This window comes from Diaporthe citri, assembly GCF_014595645.1.
Source record: "Diaporthe citri strain NFHF-8-4 chromosome Unknown scaffold_3, whole genome shotgun sequence".
Lineage (NCBI taxonomy): Eukaryota > Fungi > Ascomycota > Sordariomycetes > Diaporthales > Diaporthaceae > Diaporthe > Diaporthe citri.
In genome coordinates this window covers 1,109,435-1,131,150 of record NW_025064848.1, presented here as the reverse complement: position 1 = coordinate 1,131,150, position 21,716 = coordinate 1,109,435, and the positions used below count along the sequence as shown (strand labels likewise).

Below are 21,716 nucleotides of genomic sequence, written 5' to 3'. Positions count from 1 at the left end.
AACTCAGCCTTCTTTGGATAATAGCCCAGATTGGACGCCACGCTTGACCGTCATCCGCCTGACTGCGATTCATCAGCCCAAGTCAGCACTGTTATTCCCATCTGACGACCAGGTATTCCTTCGGAGTATTAGTGGTAGAAGACCGATGACAGAGGTCACTTGAGCATCAGACGTGGACGTCCCGGTTGAGATAGCCCAGCCAGGATGATTCCTGTGCTTGAACTGATCAGGTCTGCCAGTATGTCTGGCTAGCCTAATTTCTTGGTGAAGATTAGAACCTGTTAGATCGCCGAGCAGCGACATATTTTACAGCAATAACACGATCATGGGTTTCTCTTGATAAGAGGTGTTTGATTGACGTCTTTCGTGGTAAACATGTACTTCCGACGATATCTCCATGTCGTTACCAAGGCAGGATACACGCCTCCATCACGTTTGTGCCAGTTACGTCTAAAGACTGACTAGCCAACCACAGTCCAATTCTCCCACTAGGTCAAACAATGTAGGCACATGTGTGGTTGGCCTACTGCGACACATCTTCGACCATTTCCACATTGGCATCCTTTGCGTGCGCAAAATTCTTGAAGCGCTCCTCCTCGTCTGCGACGGTTGATCGAACAACACGCCGATTCTCCGGGTTGAGTCCCATCAGTATCCTCGGGTTCTCGTAGAACATGACATCAATTTGTTCGAGAGTGCGGCCGGACGTCTCAACACCGCAGAAGCAAGTCGGAGGGACGCAAGACGCACTAACCGCCGCCCAGACCCAGAAGTAGTGGCCGCGGATATTGTTCAGACCGATGGGCGTGACCATGACTACCACAAAGTTACTCATCCAATGGCTGAAGACGCCGACTGCCTATAGCATGGTCAGCAATCATTCGTGACTTGATGCATCAAAGTGTGGGTGCTTACTGTCGCCTTGTTACGCACGTTCAGGGGCTGGATCTCGGCTGAATAATACCAAGAGACGGGCATAATACCGAATGTGAAGCAATCAAGGAAGATGAACATGAACGCCACGGCGGCAGCAGCAGCGGTGTAAGTCTGAGCCGCAAGACAGCCAGCAATAATACACATGCAAACAGCGCAGCCCGCAGACGAGCCCATGACACTCTTTCTGCGGCCGATGCGATCAATGTAAAAGTAAGGAGTGCAGGAGAAGAGAGCGTATTAAGTGAATGCGACGGAGGCCAAAATGAGCGAAAGGGATGGTGAATAACCCAGGTACTCCTGGAGGATGAAAGCAAGGTAGTAGCAAAGCGCCTGGTAGTGGTGTTCATAAGCATTTGGCCATAGTCACCTTCGAGGACGTATGTACTTACATTGATACCCGACCACTGGTTCATCATGTACGGACCCATACCAAGGAAGACGCGGTGCAGATTCCGAGACTTTGTCGAATTACTGAAGACCTCACTCCAGAAGGGTTCGCTACTCCTGCTCTCTAAGCTGAGAGCCTCCAGGATCTCCTGCAACTGGCCCTGAACCTCGTCGTCGTCTGGATGCTTATCTAGAAGCCGAGATATCACTTGTCGAGCCTGTGCCAATATCAGCTTCTCCGTTTCGTGACAAAGCGTACTTGGTGGGTATCCTACTTTTTCGTGCTCGCCGCGTTATGCAAGCCATCTCGGTGTCTCTGGCACAAAGGGACAGAACGCAAGGCAGAGAAGCGAGAAGAAAATCTGACAAGCGACCGGGAAACGCCACTGCATCAAGCTGTTCGCGTACAAGGTCGCGAAGCAGAGCCAGGAAGCAAGGGCAACGCCTAGAATGGTGACCGCCGACTGGATGACCAGCAGAGCTCCCCGGTTGTGTGCTGGTAGGGTTTCGGACTGGAGGATCGGTACGGCCACCTGGAAAAATGTCCCAACGTCAGAATGAGCCGTCGCATTGGGGATTGAAACTTTACCGTAGAGAGTCCAACGCCGAGTCCGCCGATGATTCTTGCAACAAACATCTGCCAATACTCAAAAGATGTGCACTGTATCACTGCTGCAACGATGACAATGACATTGGCCCAGACAATCGACCACTTCCTTCCGATCCTCTCGCCCCACACGAAGGCAGCCACAGCACCCAGAGCACACCCGATGTCGTAGATGGCAGTTACAAGGCCGGTCATAGTCGCGTCGGGATTACCAAGCGTATCCTTAAAACGCTGGCCCCCGAGGATTCCTCCAAACAACCCTTGGTCATACTAATACGTCATCATTATGGCGTTGCATTCATTAGCATCCTGGATCGACTCACCCCAAAGAGCATGAAGTCGAGGCCCGACGTGATGATGATGACTGCCAATAGGGGCTTTCCCCTAAGTTCAAAAATCTTCATGATGGAAGAAGTGCCTTGAAAAGAGCTTCGAGCCAAATCGGCGGGAAGGAATGGGGATACAATTTTATTAGTGAGAATGATACGCGTATTTACAACCTCGAAGCAACATGGGCATATCTTTCCTTTTATTCCCCCCACCACACTTAGAGCCAGATAGTCACTATTATTGCATGATGCAGCTCAGTCTTTTGAGTGGCTGAGACGTCAAGAATTCTGAAAATTCAGGAAAGTGAACATACGCACTAAATTGAGAGAGTGCGTGGGCCGGGAATCGGAAAATGAATTCCCTTAGCTTGCCAGAGCGATGTCACTGTTTCCGAGTCAAATATAGGGGAAAGCAGCTCCCGGCTTGACATATTGTCACGTGTTTCCCCACGTTCTGGAACTATATCGTGGGGTCTGGGGTTGACACCCCCAGAATTGCTTCGTTTGACGTGCCGCAATTGGCTGTGCGTAGCTATCGTCCGGGGCAAGAGGGTCATGCCTAGACTTCCCCCGCAAAGAGGGCGTCTTGGTCTGGGGTAACAGCCGTCTGGGATCGCCGTGGTTGGTGCCAGGACCGGGTAGTGAACCTTGGGGATATCGAGAGTTTGCCCTGTATCCGCCTGTGCATTGTCAGTGTTGGATTACTGCCCCCAACTCGGGTTTCCAATCTGTATACCCTAGAACCCCCGTCACCCGAGATGGCCGAAAAAAATCGGTTTCTGTGCAAAATGAATTTCAGCGGTGCCTTATTTATAAAGAAAAAAAGGTTGTCACTGCTGTTACTTTGCTGACCCCAGTCGTAACGTGCCACTTCTGTACAGCCTGTGGAAGAATGCACTACCATTCATTCAGAGTGGAATCTCGAAGCGCAGAGCTCGTCCGCCTTGGGCTCGGCCAGGAGTGTGATTATAAGTTTGACACTGAACTGAGCGGCTGGAATGTCCCTCGGATCGAAGTATGAGCCGTACATCTTGGTCTCCTCGATCGTCGAGGCTGTGGGAGTATCCGAAGCATCGCAGGAGTATGCTACTGCTGAGGACTGTTCCACCTTTCGGAAAATTAGTTATGTGAAAAGTTTTCTTTTTGTTCAGGTGGGGGGGGAGGGAGCCGATGACACCCCCGAGCGTCTCTACTAAGCTACACACTTAGACATCCAGTAAGTTAACCGAGAGAAGCACGGATTGTATGATGTGCCCAGCCCAGTTTCATACCAGCGTGGTGTCCTCTTCCGCCGATAAACCTATATCGAACGGGGTCAAGAAGGTCCACGCACCCTTAACTTGATCTGAAAACAGGAATACCCCGATGCGGCGGCAAGCTTCCTTGCCTTGTATAATCCTACCGGCTGGTATGACCACAAGTCCTGCATATTGCCAACAAGTATGCTTAACGGTGTGCCCTATTATTTCCATGCTTTCGTCCTCGTAAGCACGCTCTGATCCACCAATAGACTTCCAAGCCTCCACCAGAGTCAACATCATGCAAGCATCAGTCGGCAGTTGACTTCCTGGAAGAAGGCCAATCTCGTCGTGCACGTAGCGCATGGCGCTCTTCGGTTCCCTCCAGCGGCCAACAGATAGCCAGGGACGACCACGCGGCAGTACTCTAATAACATTCTCATCCCATTCCAGCGTACAGGGAGTCCTATAGCTTCTCATGGTGATATATTGGTCTGAAAAGTCGTGGAAGAGAGCATCGGTGGTGGATTCTTTGGGTTTCGAATGTCCGAAATGCAGCAGCTCCGCTTTATAAATGGTCCAAGGTTCTCTCAAGTCTAGGGTTTCGTAAATTGTGAAATCCAGAGTGCCACTCTCGGGGGTTGCAACGTCGCAGGGAACTGAAAACCAGGACCACGATGGCGCCAGTCTTGATTGCTGGTTTCGATTCTCTCTCAATTGCCTTGCATCTGATGTGCCAACAACACACCACAACAGGCCAAACTCGACGAATCCATCCCATATTCCGGCCATATAGTTGAGGCCAGTCTGCAACTGGATAACTTTGGCGACGCCAGCAAAGGCAATAGTTCGATCCTTTTCAAATGTGAGCCCTCCCGCGCGATACTCTTGCACCATCATGGGCCACTGATTCTTCAAGGTTATGACGTGTCCATAACCAACTTTCGCCTCACGGTCTAGTCCCGCAAATACGGGGTAGAACTGACGCTTTGACCTGGGACAAAGCTGCAGAGAGCCACAGAGTTCATCTATGACTTCCTCGCAGCATTCCCACAACAGTCTTTCGCCACCGTAGTATATATTCCGCGGACACAGTAAACGTTCTTGGAATACCCATGCCCGAGACAGTAGTGGCCACACGTCTCTATGTGTGACGGGAGACCAGAAATGTGACATTGTTCCCATTACGTGCTGTACTACAAGATAGTCCGGTTGAGTTCCTTTCCGTGGCGACGTGAGGGCCCTGATTGCGTTACCATCCTGTGCCTGGTCTGGTTGAGGATGCAACTTGCAGGGAAGATGAATCCGTGGGTCTCGGAGATGCTTGTGAACAATCTCTGAAGAAGGCGGGTGAGGATAAGAAATATTACAGGCGGATCGCCCGTAGACAGTCGCCATCTTCAACGCTTCCCTCTTCCAGTCCTCTACGGAGTCCTGTACGATGCACAGCGAGTCAACCCAAAGATAACGTATACCAAGGGCTCTCGTTACCCTGATGGCTTCGATGTACTTGGTTGGTAACTGCTCATGCCGTATTTCCGACTTGAAGATCTCAATGTTTGCTTGCTCTAGCTGCAACAAGGAGGACGGATCTTGACCCCACATATGGCTGAGTGTGGTGTATTTGAGTTGTGTGATGGCTCCCACGTCGCACTCTAGTCTTATTCGGCTTCCATGAAGATCCAGGAGTCGCGAAGGATGGTCTGCTTCCGGTACAATGGAACTTGAAAACTTGCTGCAGTTTTGGTGACTCTGGGCGCAGGCTTGGTACCATTCGGCAATTTGTAGTAGCTTCGCGTCATGTCTCGAAGACACAGGCTCGCATACTGGGCGAAGAGTCGCAGTATTCAGTTTGGGGTCTGCAAGGGCAAATCATCCATGTTAGATAGTTTGAAGCTGAAAATACAATGAGACTGTATCTTACCAGTGGAGAGGTGTATAAATAGCTCAGGCCATTCTCCCACGCCCCGAAGGATCGAGCTGGCTAGGTATTTATGTACCGCTGGAATCCACATTTGAATGATACCGAAACTACCACTATTATGATCATCAGCAGCTTGGCCTAGACATAAGTACTTGCAGAACTCCATACATCATAGGAGGGACCAACTTCCACCACCTCTTCAGGATTACATTGCTTTCCCTCATGATTTCGGACTCTTTCGAGAATTTGCGAGCCCGGAGTTTGATGGTCACTTCAGCATCTGTAATGATCGGCTTGCTTGGGTCGAAGAGACGACCCTCGGCCCGGTGCCAAATGAGAGCGCAAAGATGACAGCCATTGAGGTATCCTGCTTTCAGTTGCTGCCCAGAAAAGATGTTAAATACCTCCGTCGTACCAATGCGGATATTGTAACCTCTAAAGATCTTGTGAAGAAGGCGAGATCGCCTGGAAAATGCTGCACACGTGCGGCAGAGGTTTCCAAGGATGACAAAGGTATCTTCAGCCACAGTTCTCGTATATGGAGCTCGAATCAACTGCAGCCATGGCTTCGTTGCCTGTTGACGATCCCTGCTATGTTTATGACTGTTGCTGCCCGACGCTGTGAAGAATCCAACCTTGTGTGCTGTTTTCGGTCCCGAAGTCGTATTCAGATCAGGAATGAATCAACAGCCCTCTTCCCCAAGTACACGGCTTCAGAGCAGAGAGAGAGACAGATGAACCTGAGCGCCTTGCGAAATGAACTGGCATGGGAAGAATGAGCTTTTGTCGAGACGACTTGGTCGATGTCATCTCAGTACGGTGGCCCCAACTCGACAAGTCCCCCTGATAAGCCAAGCTGAAAAAGAAAGAGTAAGTCCGATGACCTCATTTGCAGCCACCGAGTTACACGAGGAATCAGGACGGGCACGATTAATGGGCTGACGCAGATAGTACAGCTTGCCGCAGTGTGAGTAAGTGCCTATTGCTCCGAATGATCATGCACATGACCATTTTTCTGGCTTATAATCATCAATAGTGCTGATTTCTAAGATGTCAGGATACACACTCTCTGAATCTATAGCTTTTGGCTTTGGCCTTCTGACGTTGTGAGACACCGAACCGGGGCGATAGAGGGTGCAGGAACTATAGAGATGGGTAGCAACACAATCCACAAGTCAGGCTTTATTGAATACTCCATTGTATTGTCTTCTTTGTCGCATCTTGCGACTGCCTAGTTCTTTCCATGAACATGATCCAACACTTTCTCCTGTGATCAAAGACTATGGGTGAGATATATGTTCATCCACCTGTAGTATCCATTCTCTGTTCCCTGGCAGAGCGATTACTCGCCCTCCAATCATCACAGAGTATGGGGACGCAGTTACTTTCTGTCCTCTATCCCCTTGCTCATCATGCCATTGGCGGTCACTTCGTCTGTCCCCCAAACTTAAAGCCTCAGGAAATCCAGACAGTCATTGGCGGTCTCCGTGATGCGTTTCAGATAGTAAGAACGCCACCCCTTTGCTCGTGACTAGGTTGTCTGAATTGTATTTCTGCTTCGATGGAAGACGAAGATTGACTTCATGACTAATATGACATACCGATACAGAGGGAAAGTGCTTGGCTCTCCATCCCAAGTTGCAATGGCACTGACTGTCAGATCTGGGCGCAGCCATACTGCTGGTCTGAGTGATCCCCTTGAGGAAGGCACCAGGGGTGATGCTACCAGCAAAGTCACCTGGGCCAGCACCTGAGATCTGAGATACTCGCCGCTGGCTCCAGCCACATATTCTTCAACGGCATGGTCCGTCGTGCAGCGATGTTAGACGGTCATGGCCAGGCATTGGCGCAGCTCATCCTCGATACCATCTAGCGCTTCTGGCCCTTCAGATATCAGGACAAGCTCGACGCAATCGGCTCTGTTGCTTGCTCGTCCTCGAGCCACGAGCTTCAGTCTCACAGCACACCTGCTTCTACAGAAGCCTGCTTCGAGACCGCTGCCTCTTGCCTCTCAGTCGTTGGTAGCCTTGACCGCCTCGGGTCAGATAAACCCGAAAATGGTGAGACAGCCTCGGGAGGGAGTTATGCTTGCCATGCGGACGATGCAGCTCGAGCGTCGAGCCGAGATCACACCGAAAAACTGACCTGGACCTTCCGCAGAAGCTTCGCTAAAAGTCCGGTCAAGACGGTGCCTGCCGCCCGGGGAAGCACCAGCGAGGGGCAGCAAGGGAGCGGAATTTGGGAGGAGGTGGGATTGGGCGATTTCTGCCCAAAAGAATCCCGCTTTCGGACTGCAAATCGGGCATGTCCGCCCCATTCGCGAAGGAAGGGTCCGTGGGGTGTTCTCCAGGTGTTCCATTGCTAATTACCCCGAGATGCGAATCGCTGGGAGGCTCCCTGGCAGTTGGGTTTAGGTGGCATTGTGAGCTCGGTTTAGGGAGCCCGCAGGGCTTGTCAGCCACCGCGCTCCAGCGATGATCCCGTCGCAGGGGGGCTTTTCGCGCGTCGGATGTGGGCATCAGTTCATTTCTGCAGTAGTTCCAGAACGAGATGACGCCCTGTCGCATTTGTGCACGTTGATCTTGGTGTATCGATTTGCAATGCTGCAGCCTTTAAGCTTCTGGACTCGAGTCAGGCGGCGGTGAACTGTCTTCGGCCGCATAAGCGCCTTATTAGTGTACAACAAACTGATGAGGCTTCAGAGTCCAGCTCATGCGTGTGGGGCTCGTCTTCTCACTTCTCACACGAACTTAGCCGAGGGACACACGTATACAATTATTTACACCGCAGTACCGCCTTGTCTCATCGCTGCACCATCGTGATTGTTTGTACTCCTCATGCATTAGCAGGTGACCAAAGGCTCAATGCGCGACTCGCCTACTTTGGGGGTCATCCGAATTGGCTGGTCCGGTTATCGCAACCAGGTATGAGTGGGTACGAGTCAACTCGGCTCACCGGTGGCTAGCGAGAGCTTGAGCTTAAGTTGAGAGTTAAGCCGGCCAAGCTGGCCGAAGTGCTGTTTGGGATATACACGTGAGAGAAACACGGCCGCCCCTGTGATGTGACTGGCTTGGATAGTATATGATGAAGTGCCATGTACTTCCGTACTGCCAAGGTCATCTGCTGGTACTGCCGCCAATGCTTATTGTCGAATACTTCAGGATTGTGACTTGCACAACTTTTCGATTTGAACACCACGCCTAAGTAATTTTCCATCCAGTACACAATATACTTCGCGCTAAGCCCGATATGAAAGGTGACTGCAACGAGGTGCCGGTGTATTAGTGGTTTCGGCCAGAAAGTGGTCAAGTTCTAAGAGCCATGCTTCCTGAAGTCCCCCGGCAAGGTCTGCTTGTGATGCCTCAGAGCTCTGCCAGAACTGCCTGATTTCAACGACTCCGAGGAGCGTGTCTCGGTGAGGACGTCAGAATACCGTGATCACCGGTTCATGGCGTGATGTCCTTTAAGAGCACACGCAACCTGGAAAAGTTCGGTTAGCCCTGGGATCTGGACAAATAGCTCAAATCTAGAGAAGTGTGTGCACGAGTCAGCCACACGCTGCAACACAGTACTCTTACCGTCGCTTGTAGACGGATGCATGCATCCTCGCCATCCGAGTGGTTGGCCGGCACAGGCGAATGAAGTCTGGCAGTCTGAGCCAGCCAAACTCCGGAACCGAAGACCTTGATGCGACTCGGCGGACATCACCACAAGGACATCCTGAACCAACCATCCCTACACCTTACGCGCAGATCATATGTCCCTGCACGGATGCTCCTGCCCAGCGCACACTCCCGTCTTATACTGGCGTTTGCCACTTGTACAATACCGACGCCACGTATTTTCCCACACCTGCCTACCCAACACTACTCCTTCGGCCAGCCGTATTATCTCAACAAGAAGTCGATTTCCAGATGTGATGTTTCGAGGCCGAGATCGTGGACCTGCCGCCTTGCCTCCTGTCTCTGCGCATCCGCATCGCCGCTGCAGGTCGATATCGAGTCGACTCTTCAGATGGATCAACATACGCCGGTGGTGGGAACCGTCATTAGCGTGGTAGTGTCTCTGGTGTCCATTACCATCATCTCCTCGTTCCTCAGTGGGTCTCTCCACCCCGCTGGCTGACCCACCCTCCTCCTCCTCCTCCTCTGACTTGAGTCCTATGCGCACACCACCAAAAGGGACTAGCTGAACTGACCGCGAACGCCTGACTATAGCCCAGAAATATGCTGCCGTCAAGTCATGGCGAATACTGCCTTGTGCTATGTGGCGTAAGTTCCTATCCGCCATTCACTTGAGCAACCAGAGGCCACCGGGGCAGGTTGCGAGCCAAGAGCGCTTCGGACACACAGGCTGACGATGGTGGGATTCTTCCAGTCGTGGTAGCCGTATACGTTGACTCATTTCTATTCGTCTTCGTGACGGCGATTCTGAAATATGGACTGGGTGTCAACTCGGCATATGCTGTGTGCGACGCAGCCATTCTGCTGTGTCTTGTTGGCTATGTCAGCACCAAAGTGAGTTGAGAGGTTCTGGAGCGTCGGACTCCGTCACCGCTAATCATCGCGTTGTAGGTTGTGAGTCTGACGAAGGCGCCAAACGGTTACGACATATGTGCGGGACGTGATTGTTGACTTCAGGCTGTGCAGCTCATTTACCTTTTCCTGGTCGAAAAAGCAGTATGTCTGAGACGCTTGGTACTCAAATCATGGGACTCGTCGAGCTGATTAGGAATAGTTCATCATTCGAGGCGGGATGAAGACAAGGATGAGGTCGAAGATGTGGATCTTCAATGCTTTTGGCATGCTGGGTAAGCCTGTCCGGGTCCTATCTCACAGCAGGGAGCTCACTCACTCACATCTGATCAGGTCTTTACAGCATCGTCATAATTCTGAATTTTGTTTTGTGAGTTTCGACCCAGAACGACCCCAGACAACTGACGGAATCGCTCTGACGGATCGACTTCACAGTCGCATTGCACATCTCGACAACAACGGCATGTGTGTCATTGGGATGGAACGTCCGGCGTTGTTACCGCTGATTATCTTTGATTTGGTCGTTAATGTCGGTACCGCATTCCGAATCATTTGCCATCTATCTTAAATTGTGACTGACACACTGTTCAGGTTTATCTCACCACATTGTTCTTGATACCCCTTTCAAGTATGTTGGCACGTCCCGAGTCCAAATTTGACGAGATAATCTCCTTGACTGACAATCTCCAGGTCTGCATTCTTTCAGGAATGTCCAGCGATCACAGCCGAGCCTAGAACTACGAAAGATTGCGCTCCGAACTTTCATCGGATCACTCTGTACCCTGGCGAGCAGTATTGTGTAGGCGATGGCAACTATTCCGTGTCCATAGTTAACGACGCGTGGAAGAACTTCACTAATCCGACTCCATGTAGGAACCTTTCCGTTCTGACAGCCTTGAACGGAGAGCCAGGATGGGTTTGTCTCTTGTGCTGCAACTGTGACGGTTTGTACTTTCTCACTACGGATATCACAAGGGAAGACTTTCTAACAAGGACGGGTCCAAAGTACTATTCTCAGCAATAATGGTCCACTGGGTGACATACCATGACCATGTCGGAAGCCACAAAGGCAGGTCACCAGCAACATCGAACAACGAACGGTCTCGCCAGAACGGGCGGCGCAGCCACAACGAAAGCGCCGGCGCCGTCTCATCAACCGACGGCGGGACATTCGTCCTGCGGAATTCCGTCCCACCGTTATATCCGGATCCGAACCAGTTCCCATACCAGTACCGCATGTACCCGAGGTACAACCCGAAGGGCATGGTGGAGGACATCGACATCGCGGACCTGCGCTACGACCACCACCGGGAGCTCTTCGACATCGAGAAAGGGCCCCGGCGCGTGGAAGCGGGCGAATCCGCCGCCGAGCGCTGTGCGGACTGCGGCAAGGCCGACTCGGTGGCCGAATCCGGCGTGAGCCTGGTGGGCTGCACGGAGACGATCAGCGGCGGCAGCAAGGAGGCGTCGAACGCGGATGACAGCCCGCAGAGCGGGGAAGGCTCGTCTAGCTCTATGGAAACCACCAGCATGCCTTGATATTTACACGAAAGAAGACGAGGCGTTTACTGGGCCCCACGGCCGCAACTTCCACGGCGCAACCCCCGTGGCCACACTGAAAGTGGCTGCTCTATTCATTTAGAGCGACACGCAGCCGTCCGTGCTGTCCTCCACGAACATGCCACCGTAGATCTGGCCCTCGTTAAGCGGGGACTCCTGGAACCCGCTGTTGACGACATCATCGGTGCCGGTGGGCTTCTTGATCATTCCCAGCTGGAACTGCCCTTGACCCGACAGGACCGCAGGCACGAAATCGGTGACTGCTTTCAGGGCCGCGTTGCCGAGCGAGTAGTAAATCTTGACAAGGCTGCGGGGTTTCTTATTAGCAACAGCGAACGAACGAAACTGAAGGAGACAGGCGAAACTCACTTGGAATCGATGTCCAGGGTGATGGCAAAGTTTTGCCACTCGGAGAAGTCGATTGGGGTGGACCACAGCAGCGTGGCATTGCGGTCGAAGACCTTGAAGGTGTCCGAGGGCATGTCGGGGTAGGCGAGCATCGCGCCCGTCTGGAACATGAACTGGTCCCCGGAGTAGTCCGCAGACTCGTGGAAGACATTGAGGTACTCGTGGCTCAGGTTAAGCGCGCGGGCCGAGTCCTGCTTGACGCTCCAGTGCAGCGTCTTGAGGCCCTTGTAGCCCGGGCTGCCCTCGTTGGTGTCGTTGACGAAGAGCAGGCCCGCGCGGCGGAACCCGTACTGCTTCTGGAAGATGGACTCGTCGCTGATGGTGACCTCGACGGACTTGTACGAGGCGTTGTCGAATCGGGAGTTGGCGGTCTCCGGGAAGAGCAGGATGTCGCTCCAGGACAGGTTGTTCCCCTTGGTGTAGCCCGGGTTGAACAGGGATGTGTCGACGTCAAAGTCCGTGAGAGCAGACGAGGCAGGAATACGACCCTCCAGGACCACCGGACACTGAACAACGCCGGAAGATGGCGATCTGTTATCATATGGAATAGCCGCCACGGCAGTCGCGCCGAGGGCCAGGAGTAGGGAGGTGGAAAACATTGTGGAAAGCGAACATACGAGACCCGGCTCAGACAAGGAACGAATGACTATGGACTGGAGCATGGAAAGAGGGTTGGCAACAAGACGGGATTCTCTTGCTTAGAAGACGGGCCATCTTGTCGGCCTTGTGTAGTCTCGTGCTGTTGAATCTCGCGATTTACATAGCACACGTAACGGAGATTACTGCCGGTTGAATATGGAAGAATTGACTCGTGGCCAGCTACAGGCGCTCAGCAGTGTGCGCTTGGCGCAAACTAAGGGATCGTACCCTCCGAGATTTCCCAGACAAGTTGCCTACTGTAGCAACATGCTAGCTCGCAGCTCGGCCCCCAAGGAACCCGGGGGGGGGGGGGGGGGGGGAAGCTTGAGTTCGCCAAGAGTCAATTGCGTGTCTTCAGATGTTCTGATCTCCTAGATCCTCACCGCAGATCCGCCAACATGTGTGCTTGGTTCGGTCTTACACCGTTGGGCCCCTGAGAAAATCGGGTCTGCTGATATGAGGTTCTAGCCCCTGAACTATTCCAGATGTTTCTGGGGAAAATTTAATTGACGAGGATGTTCTATAGGCGTGGCTTGTTCCTGGTAGCCGCCATGCGAGACCTCATGATAGGGTTCAACCGTCCCGAAGATGCGGCCGGCAGGGCTCAGATCTTCCCACCATCACCGGCACAGCCGGGCCCCTGAGGAAAAGCAGTTCTCAGTAACCCCCTTCAGTCGCATTGTCAGCATCCCTTTGATCAATTGTCCCAGAAGAAGACGATTTATGTGCATGACTCTGTAAAGCCCACATTTGGCAACTAGAGTCGTCATCCTAGGAGGGGGGGGGGGGGCGGCCGATCCGGTGGCAGCACGCAGCTAACACACTCAGCTTTTGCAGGTATGCAGCCTGGAGTATCCACCTTCAGCCCTGCCAAGCATTCTGTCTAAGTCGCTTTCGTGTAAATCTTTCAACACATCCTGGCCCGGGCCGAGCCAGAAGAAGAAAAAAAAGACAGTGTGGGCACAGTCCCTCCAGAAAGAGTGGATAAGTTAAGCCGTAAGACAAGGAGTGCTATGAATTAACAGTGGTACAGGAACAGCTTATTCTCAAGATGTGCGTCTAGAACACTCATTTAGTCGGGCTGAGTTTCTGAGCCGAAATTTGCGATGCATTTTGCTTGAGTACATTGAGATGACTGGCAGAGTTAATGCATATTTTTGAAAGCGTTGTCGATCGTCTATTCTAGAAGATTTCGTCCCCAAGCCTGTGTCACGCCTGAGAAGCTGTCGTTTACTGTATTTGCTACATCTGTTCTCCAGGGTCTTGCCACCCCTTGCCTCGAGGTGCAACGGACAAGCTGAGACGGGCAATAATGTGATCAGGAGATTTGATCTTCCGAACACTGAGGTTAGCACCACAGCGTCGAGGTCCATAGTCCTATACGGAAGCGCATAATTAGCATCTTTGAATTTCTCGCCAAGGCTCTGGGTTGCTAGCATCCACAACAAACGGCCGACATGCTCACCTATCGGCGCTTGAAGCTGTCAAGCATTAAACTCAAATCAGACAGAAAGCCTCCGGAATTTGAATCACTACATAGTCTCGCGTTTCCATTCTGTACTCATGGGTACGTCGCGGGAAAAGTCCTCGTAGTGTGTGCCTCAACCAGTATCTCCGGCAAGTTCAGGGGAGCATCCTCGTATGCAACGGTAACCTCATCATGTCTCACGATCCCATTAATTCGACCGAAATGCCACACCATCAACTCTTCCTCTTCGGTATCTGTGAGGCCCAAGCACTCCTTGAAGTCCGGTCCCGCACCGCTGCCTACGTCGGCATCATCGAGCCGCCGCCAATCAAAGTCTGGACCGTCTTGTTGCGTTGCGTTCGAGTGAGCATTTGCTGTTGCCAGTAGGTCCCGAGGACCTGGTCTCGAAGCATGGCAGGAACAGATTACGCGATATTGCGCCGGGATTGAGGCTCTTACTTCGGTTTTACCGGACGTGATCCACCTCCTGGTGATGTGGCGGGACGGCCTGTATGGTCGTACTGGCGGCAGCTCTTTCCAACCGATGATCCTTGTGAGCATGTCCAGCAGATGCAGCAGCAGAGGAATGCACGCGGCAATAATGATCATGCTCCCTTCGATACTGGCGGCATAGATGTGAGTGAAGAAGCCAGACACAGAGGCTTTGCAGTCTTGTATCTCTGCTCACCTTCCCCAAATCGTGAGCATGGATGAATCGACTGAGAAGACGATTAGCGTTTGCATGCAGGGGGTGGAAGGCGTAGTTAGATTGAATAGGCACTACCCATACACGTAATATCATGGCTAGCCATACCTGGCATGCTAAGCGTCCTCAACACGGCGAATATGGAGTCTCTGCAAGCAAGTCAGTTCGGAAGACTATTTTTCTGAACCTGTAGTCGTTCTTCACTTACAAGGACCCGATTCCAAGTGTTATACCGAGGCCGACTCTCTTCCTTCGCTTCATTCTCAGATTGTAGAGCATGAACGCTGGGTACACAGAAAGACACATGTCTACAAAAGCCGAATATGCTGATGATACAGGTCAGCCCACGACGTTTGTCTCCTCTAATATAGATGGAAACTTACATCCGGCGAATGTGGAATAGTTTAGAAAGGCTTTGGCATTCTGACAGCCGAATTTTGTATCGTAAAGGGTCCAAACTGTTGGGATATGTCCAAGAAGCACAAGAAAACACAGCCCGGCTAGGCTCCAAAGGAGATATGGAAGGGCATTTGAGGGGCTCATCAGGCGCACGAGGAGTGCGACAACGGCCACTTTCGGCAATGATATTGATAACAACGTGAGGCAGAATCCGATCATGGACCATAAGACCGCATACTGGGCTTCTTCGAAATCCAGGGTCGCGATGTGCTTGCCGAGTCCGCACTGAACAGCCGCTACTGCGAAAGCGGCCCCTGCCCATCCAAACATCTATGCTTGGGTCAGCTGCTGCCCTGATCCCGAAATAGTTGCACAAGAATAGGGACCTCCGAGTGCATACGAACCAAAGCTAGACCTGTGAGATAGTCGTCAGATGTAGGTTTCGTCAACAGGCGGAGCCGCAAGAGGATCCTCGCGAGCACGAAAATCGTGCAGCAGCTGTAGACAACTAATGATGTGACTATAATGGTAGGCCCCAGGTCTTCGTCTCGGGAATCAACATCAAGGTCTCTCATCCAGACTCCAGACAACGTCTTGGTCTCAGACAGCAACATCGTGATGCACTGTGGAGAACCGAGGAGCGGCGGAGCTTCTCCATCGAAGTTTTGGCCCCCAAAAGAAGCCCGGGGAGGGAAGAAAACCCAAATATAATCCCCGTCTCGATACAATCCACACTTGAATTGCTCGAAATTGGTAACACATGCTAACTTGTCGAACTGTGTTGGCACCATCCTTGTTTCCAACCGAGCTTCTCTTATGTTCTAAGCAGGGTTCAACATTCTAGAAGCGACCGAGTCACGGCGAATCCGGGTTCTAACTCGCCAGAACGTTCGGCAGCAACTTTATCCTGGCCCTATCAAGGGACTCATCGTCGCCAAGATCTGTCGACCTGAAGGCAGGGTGGGAGATTGAGAGGCGCGAGTGTCTCTGCAGCGATCGAAGATCGCTTGAGAGCTCTAGGAAATATGCCAAGGCGCTATTGGCTGGTAGAAAGAGGCGTCTGGACGCACATGGCCGGTGAGATGTCCGACTTGGAGTGTTTAGAGTTCCAGGCCGGTCAGTATTCGGTCCTTCAACGCTAACCCTGTACCAAAGGCTTACGCTGTGATGTGCAATGCACATATGGAGATGGGGGAGACCAATCGCCAATGCCTTCTTCTTGTGAGCCAAGGCCGCGGTTCTGACCTCTTTGACCAGCAGTGGTTCAGCATGTTAGATGTTTGTGACGCAGAATTTGGGCTTGACAATAAGATACGTCAGTAGCTAATTAAATTTCCAGTGGGTATTGCGCAGCTCCACGTCTTCTAAAATAATTGAAGCTCGATGTCGGTGCCCAGGTGCCGTGTTTGATGCCCATATAGTCCCAAAATCAATCAATACCACTGACGAGCATGTAATCACATTGAATGAGAAGGATGATCTATACTTTCTTTGATTGTATTTTGTCGGGCAAATACCGTAAAGTGTCACGGCAAGATGCGTTCATGTCCAAAGAACAGGTACCGATCTCCGGTTCGTGCAAGTGTTGAGACAAGTCTGCTTTTCAAAGTATTAGCATCGAGCTAGCAGTGGAAGTAAGTAGTAGTGTATTAAGATTTCCAAAATACTCACTTTACATATCTTTGGTCCAAGCATTGCACGTGTATCACTCACCATTCATCATTCATTAGTTAATACCGGATTCGTCTGCATGCATGTGCTTACACCGAATCTTGCTACAGGAAGGCAGCTGTCTCCATATGTCTTGTTCGTACTCAGATATCCTTGACCACCAGCAATTCAGTCGAGACCGTTGCGCATATCTCTTGTCTCCTCGACGTCGACCATGTGAGAGCAGTTGCCACTTTGACCACGTCCATCGATCCATACACTTCTGTCTCACGAGCAAGCCGAGGACCCCAACATCCGATTCCCTGAAATTGTAGATGTCTCTGTTGCACGGTAGCCACGAGAAGAAGTAATTATGAGATCAGCAGTCGACCCGACCAGCAGTCTTGATCCGCCAGACAAGGTTTTATCTTATTAGCACGCGATACAGATACAACCATCAATACTCGGAAAATAGTCCTCATTGACAAGATCGATTTGAAAATTTTCCACTTAATTGTGAAGCTGTCTGCACCGCGTGTATCTGAGCATACAGTTGTTGGGGGGGGGGGGGACGGGGCGGTCAATTGCGCCGGCCTCATCTCGTGCTTTAGGCAGTGAGCAAAGTGGTCAACTCAAAAACAAGGACAACGCAAAACAGTTTTTTTATCCACTAATTCTTGAATGTGGCGTTACTTTTACCTATCAATAGCCACCACTAAGAAAGATCGCCATGAGTATGGATTTCAGGAGTGTGACACAAGGCTATCGTAGATTGCAACAGTTGGGACGGTTGCTGAAACAGCGAGTGTCTACTCCCCGATACTATTTTTTCACCTCCGGTCACTGAGACAGTTCCCGCTTGCCAAGTCATTTATATGCAGGTGAACTTGACGCATGACGGTTTAGTGGTCCCTGATCGACCTTGAGAACGACGCAAGCCGGGTCGGTGGAGCTGGAAACTTGGATCAATTACTTCTCATCCGTCGTTGGCCTTTTCTCTTTTTTCTGGGTATCGAATGTTTCTCCTGTGTCTGCCGGGCTTGAGTGCGGCCCCGATGCAACAGTCCAAGATTTGCTGCGACCTGCCCGAGCGCACCAGCCCCTGATCTACAAGGGCTCTTGTCGCAACTCAAAAACCCCCACACTGGGCAGCACCCGTATGCCATGAATTGGATGCATGAGAAGTGCATTGCAGACATCTACGGTAGCTCTGACACGGCGAAGGGCATTGGGTAGTCGCTTTTGCTCTAGACGAATTCATTCTGGGGGAGTTGTTGGGGGTTCACTCATGGCTGGGAAAGGGCATCTTTTGACTTGACGTCTGTACGGTGGTGCTGGGGTAGTCTAGTCTAACCTTAGCGGCTCTCGTGCCACACGCTACTGCTATCGACACCTCACCCCGGACCCGCACATGCGCGATAAGAAACAACCACAAAGGGTCCTTCCTGCCATCCGAATCAGGGTTTCAATAGCCAACGTTCCGCCTTCACATCGCCCGCCTTCACCCGCCGTCACCCGCCAAGGTGGCCAAGCACGACATGTTGTTTCATCCTCACTCATGACCTCTACCCTCCTCCCACTACTCTGACTTGTTTCTAGCTCAACCTACAGTAGTGCGGTGCGGGCCTACCTGGCAGGAGTCTAGATATATCTTATCTAACACCCCCATCCGCACAGCCCTGACGATGGCGTCCTCCGACAACCTCCCGAGGGCATCCCACGAGTCCCACGAGTCCGACACCTCTGTTTCAACTACCAGCATCGTATTCGACCGCATCAACGACCGCATGTTAAATAACAACCCCTCCTCTTCTTCCAAGCGCCGGACCTCCCCCCCTGCTGCCCGTCGAAGCAACGCTCCCTATGCCGACCGAGACACCCTCTCCGAATTCGACGACGATGACCCGCTCAAGGAGGAGGCGTCCAGTGACCTCGAGACGGGGCCATTCCTCCCCAATGGCGCCGCCGTAGCCCGCCCAAAGTACATGGACAGGAGCCTGAAGCGCCTCGTCCTGATCTTGTCTGGCGTTTTCGTCGCCGCCTGGGTGGTCGCCCTGGTCCTGTACATATCCTCCAAGGCCTACAAGCACGGTTCCAACTTCGAGCACGACCCGCAAGCTACCATCGCGCGGGGCAGTGGTAAGAAGCTCACCCTCGACGAGGTCATGTCGGGCGCCTGGAGGCCTGTAACCCATACCATGAGCTGGGTTGCCGGCCCCAACGGAGAGGACGGGCTGCTCCTCGAACAGGACGCTGCCGGTAAAGATTACCTGGTGGTAGAGGACGTTAGGAGCAAGGACCCGGATGCGGCCACCGGCGTTGGTGCTGCGAAATCTACAACCTTGATCAAGAGTGGCCGTTTCGGATATGAGGGAAAGCAGTACCAGATCGTGGGTGCATGGCCCAGCTCGGACATGAAAAAGGTGCTCGTCAGCACCGATCAGGAGCAAGTATTCCGGCATTCCTTCACGGCCAGGTACTGGATCTTCGACGTGACGAGGCAGAGCGCGGAGCCGCTGATTCCCGGGGCTGCCCAGGCCCCAGTGCAGCTTGCCAAGTGGAGCCCCACGAGCAACGCGATCGCCTTCGTCAGGGAAAACAACCTGTACCTGCGCTGGGTTGGTTCGCAGGAGGTGCGCCAAATCACCGAGGATGGTGGCGAGAACTACTTCTACGGCCGTCCGGACTGGGTCTACGAAGAGGAGGTTCTCGGCGGCGATACTGCCACATGGTGGTCCGAGGACGGCAAGTACCTCGCCTTTTTCAGGACAAATGACACAGATGTGCCTGAGTATCCTGTCCAATACTTCATATCCAAGCCGAAGGGCGGACATCTTGACGCACTGGAGAACTACCCGCAGGAGCTATACATGAAATACCCCAAGGCAGGCGCGCCCAATCCCATTGTGGACCTGCTCTTCCACGATGTTGATCGCGGTGACAACTTTGAGGTGAACATCGATGGTGGCTTCACGGACGTGGATCGCCTCATTACTACCGTGGTTTGGACAGGACAAAGCGTTCTCATCAAGGAGACTAACCGCATCTCTGACAACATGCGCGTGGTTCTTGTCGACGTTGCAACTCGGACCGGAAAGACTGTTAGGTCGGTTGACGTGGGCAAGCTGGATGGAGGCTGGTTCGAGATCTCCCAGAATACTCGCTACATCCCCCCGGATCCAGCAAACCAACGGCCCGACGCTGGCTATATCGACACTGTTATCTACGACGACGGTGACCACTTGGCCTATTTCTCTCCCTTGGACAACCCAGAACCCACCATGCTCACCCAGGGAAATTGGGAAGTGGATAGCGCGCCTTCAGCAGTCGATCTGAAGAACAATCTCGTCTACTTCATCGGGACCAAAGAATCCTCAACCCAACGCCACATATACACGGTCAAAATAGACGGGACTGACCTGAAACCGATGACAGAAACCTCCCAGGAGGCCTACTACTCTGCTTCCTTCTCGTCCGGGGCAGGATATGTCTTGCTGAACTACCAAGGGCCCAAGATTCCCTGGCAGAAGGTTGTGAGCACACCCAGCAACTCCGAAAAGTACGAGCATGTAGTGGAGACGAACAAGGATCTCGCAGACCGTGCTAAGAAGTACGAGCTGCCCGTTAAGATTTATGGCACAATATCTGTTGACGGGGTCGACCTGAATTACATCGAGCGGCGGCCGGCCCACTTCAACCCTAAGAAGAAGTATCCTGTCTTGTTCTACCAGTACAGTGGACCCGGCTCGCAGGAAGTGAAGAAACTGTTCAAACAAGATTTCCAATCCGCCCTAACCCATCACGGCTACATCGTCGTGACGGTCGATGGCCGCGGCACCGGCTTCATTGGCCGGAAGAACCGTGTGGTCGTCCGCGGGCAGCTGGGCCACTGGGAGTCCCACGACCAGATCGCAGCCGCAAAGCACTGGGCGTCGCTCTCGTACGTGGACGCCTCCCGGATCGCGATCTGGGGTTGGTCTTACGGCGGGTACATGGCGCTCAAGACGCTGGAGCAGGACGCGGGGCAGACGTTCAGCTACGGCATGGCGGTGGCGCCGGTGACGGACTGGCGGTACTACGACTCGGTCTACACGGAGCGGTACATGAAGACGCCGCAGGAGAACGCGGCGGGCTACGACGGTACGGCCGTCAGCAACGCGACGGCGCTGGCGCAGAACGTGCGGTTCCTGATCATGCACGGCACGGGGGACGACAACGTGCACGTGCAGAACACGCTGACGCTGCTGGACAAGCTCGACCTGGCGGGGGTGTCCGCCTACGACGTCCACGTGTTCCCGGACTCGGACCACAGCATCTACTTCCACAACGCCAACCAGATCGTGTACGAGAAGCTGCAGGACTGGCTGATCAATGCCTTCAACGGGGAGTGGCTCAAGATCGCGGACCCGGTCTCGAAGGACGCCAACATAGCGAAGAGGAATAAGCATGTGTCGGGCGCGGCCTAGATTGTACTGTAGTTTTTTGTAGTTTTACAGATTGTATTAGATACCCATTGCATTGTCGTTACGAGTACTACTGAATAGAGCTCTGGCAGTCGACTATACGTCGTTTCGCGTGTGATCGCATATGGGTTTGTCCCGTTGTGACGTACGGCATTGTAACGTATGGAGGAGCCCAAATGAATGTCGTTCTGCCCACTTTCTCGTTCTGGTTGCGAGAACCGCGCTTCCAAGGGAGAGTAGGGACACTGTCTGCTTGGGCAATAACAGAGCAAGGACACAGATGTTGACGCTTCTCTAGACAGCAAGGCTAGGGGACGAGATGATACACAACCACAGGTCATAAATACAGGACAGAACCTCGGAATGGCGTTAAGCCAACACGAGACAGCGGGCAAAGGCGATCGACCTTGATCAGAATCCCCCCACTGGCGCTCCTGTCCAGGGGGCCTCTTTGAACGGTCGTGAAG

General features: G+C 52.6%; 6 protein-coding genes across 6 annotated transcripts; 2 read left to right on the top strand and 4 right to left on the bottom strand.

The window, feature by feature from the left end:
- Positions 1 to 523: 523 nt before the first annotated feature.
- Positions 524 to 2,334, bottom strand: INS49_007913 (uncharacterized protein; the record flags this gene model as incomplete). Its single annotated transcript, XM_043168659.1, has 6 exons — positions 524 to 859; positions 916 to 1,047; positions 1,326 to 1,541; positions 1,698 to 1,856; positions 1,913 to 2,200; positions 2,254 to 2,334. The coding sequence occupies 6 exons, from the start codon at positions 2,332 to 2,334 to the stop codon at positions 524 to 526; spliced, it is 1,212 nt and encodes a 403-aa protein (XP_043026339.1).
- Positions 2,335 to 3,163: 829 nt separating this feature from the next.
- On the bottom strand, positions 3,164 to 3,863 carry INS49_007912 (uncharacterized protein; the record flags this gene model as incomplete). The annotated part of the gene is made up of 2 exons (XM_043168658.1): positions 3,164 to 3,367; positions 3,531 to 3,863. The coding sequence occupies 2 exons, from the start codon at positions 3,861 to 3,863 to the stop codon at positions 3,164 to 3,166; spliced, it is 537 nt and encodes a 178-aa protein (XP_043026338.1).
- Positions 3,864 to 9,663: 5,800 nt separating this feature from the next.
- On the top strand, positions 9,664 to 11,495 carry INS49_007911 (uncharacterized protein; the record flags this gene model as incomplete). Its single annotated transcript, XM_043168657.1, has 10 exons — positions 9,664 to 9,692; positions 9,743 to 9,938; positions 10,071 to 10,100; positions 10,159 to 10,231; positions 10,290 to 10,326; positions 10,392 to 10,485; positions 10,548 to 10,584; positions 10,647 to 10,755; positions 10,830 to 10,872; positions 10,932 to 11,495. The coding sequence occupies 10 exons, from the start codon at positions 9,664 to 9,666 to the stop codon at positions 11,493 to 11,495; spliced, it is 1,212 nt and encodes a 403-aa protein (XP_043026337.1).
- Positions 11,496 to 11,594: 99 nt separating this feature from the next.
- INS49_007910 (uncharacterized protein) lies at positions 11,595 to 12,523 on the bottom strand (the record flags this gene model as incomplete). Its single annotated transcript, XM_043168656.1, has 2 exons — positions 11,595 to 11,823; positions 11,886 to 12,523. 2 exons carry the CDS (start codon positions 12,521 to 12,523, stop codon positions 11,595 to 11,597), a joined length of 867 nt encoding a protein of 288 aa, XP_043026336.1.
- Positions 12,524 to 14,124: 1,601 nt separating this feature from the next.
- Positions 14,125 to 15,750, bottom strand: INS49_007909 (uncharacterized protein; the record flags this gene model as incomplete). The annotated part of the gene is made up of 6 exons (XM_043168655.1): positions 14,125 to 14,653; positions 14,720 to 14,750; positions 14,846 to 14,886; positions 14,946 to 15,063; positions 15,121 to 15,466; positions 15,541 to 15,750. The coding sequence occupies 6 exons, from the start codon at positions 15,748 to 15,750 to the stop codon at positions 14,125 to 14,127; spliced, it is 1,275 nt and encodes a 424-aa protein (XP_043026335.1).
- A 2,721-nt stretch (positions 15,751 to 18,471) lies between these two features.
- INS49_007908 (uncharacterized protein) lies at positions 18,472 to 21,252 on the top strand (the record flags this gene model as incomplete). Its single annotated transcript, XM_043168654.1, has 1 exon — positions 18,472 to 21,252. The coding sequence occupies one exon, from the start codon at positions 18,472 to 18,474 to the stop codon at positions 21,250 to 21,252; it is 2,781 nt and encodes a 926-aa protein (XP_043026334.1).
- Between the last annotated feature and the right edge of the window lie 464 nt (positions 21,253 to 21,716).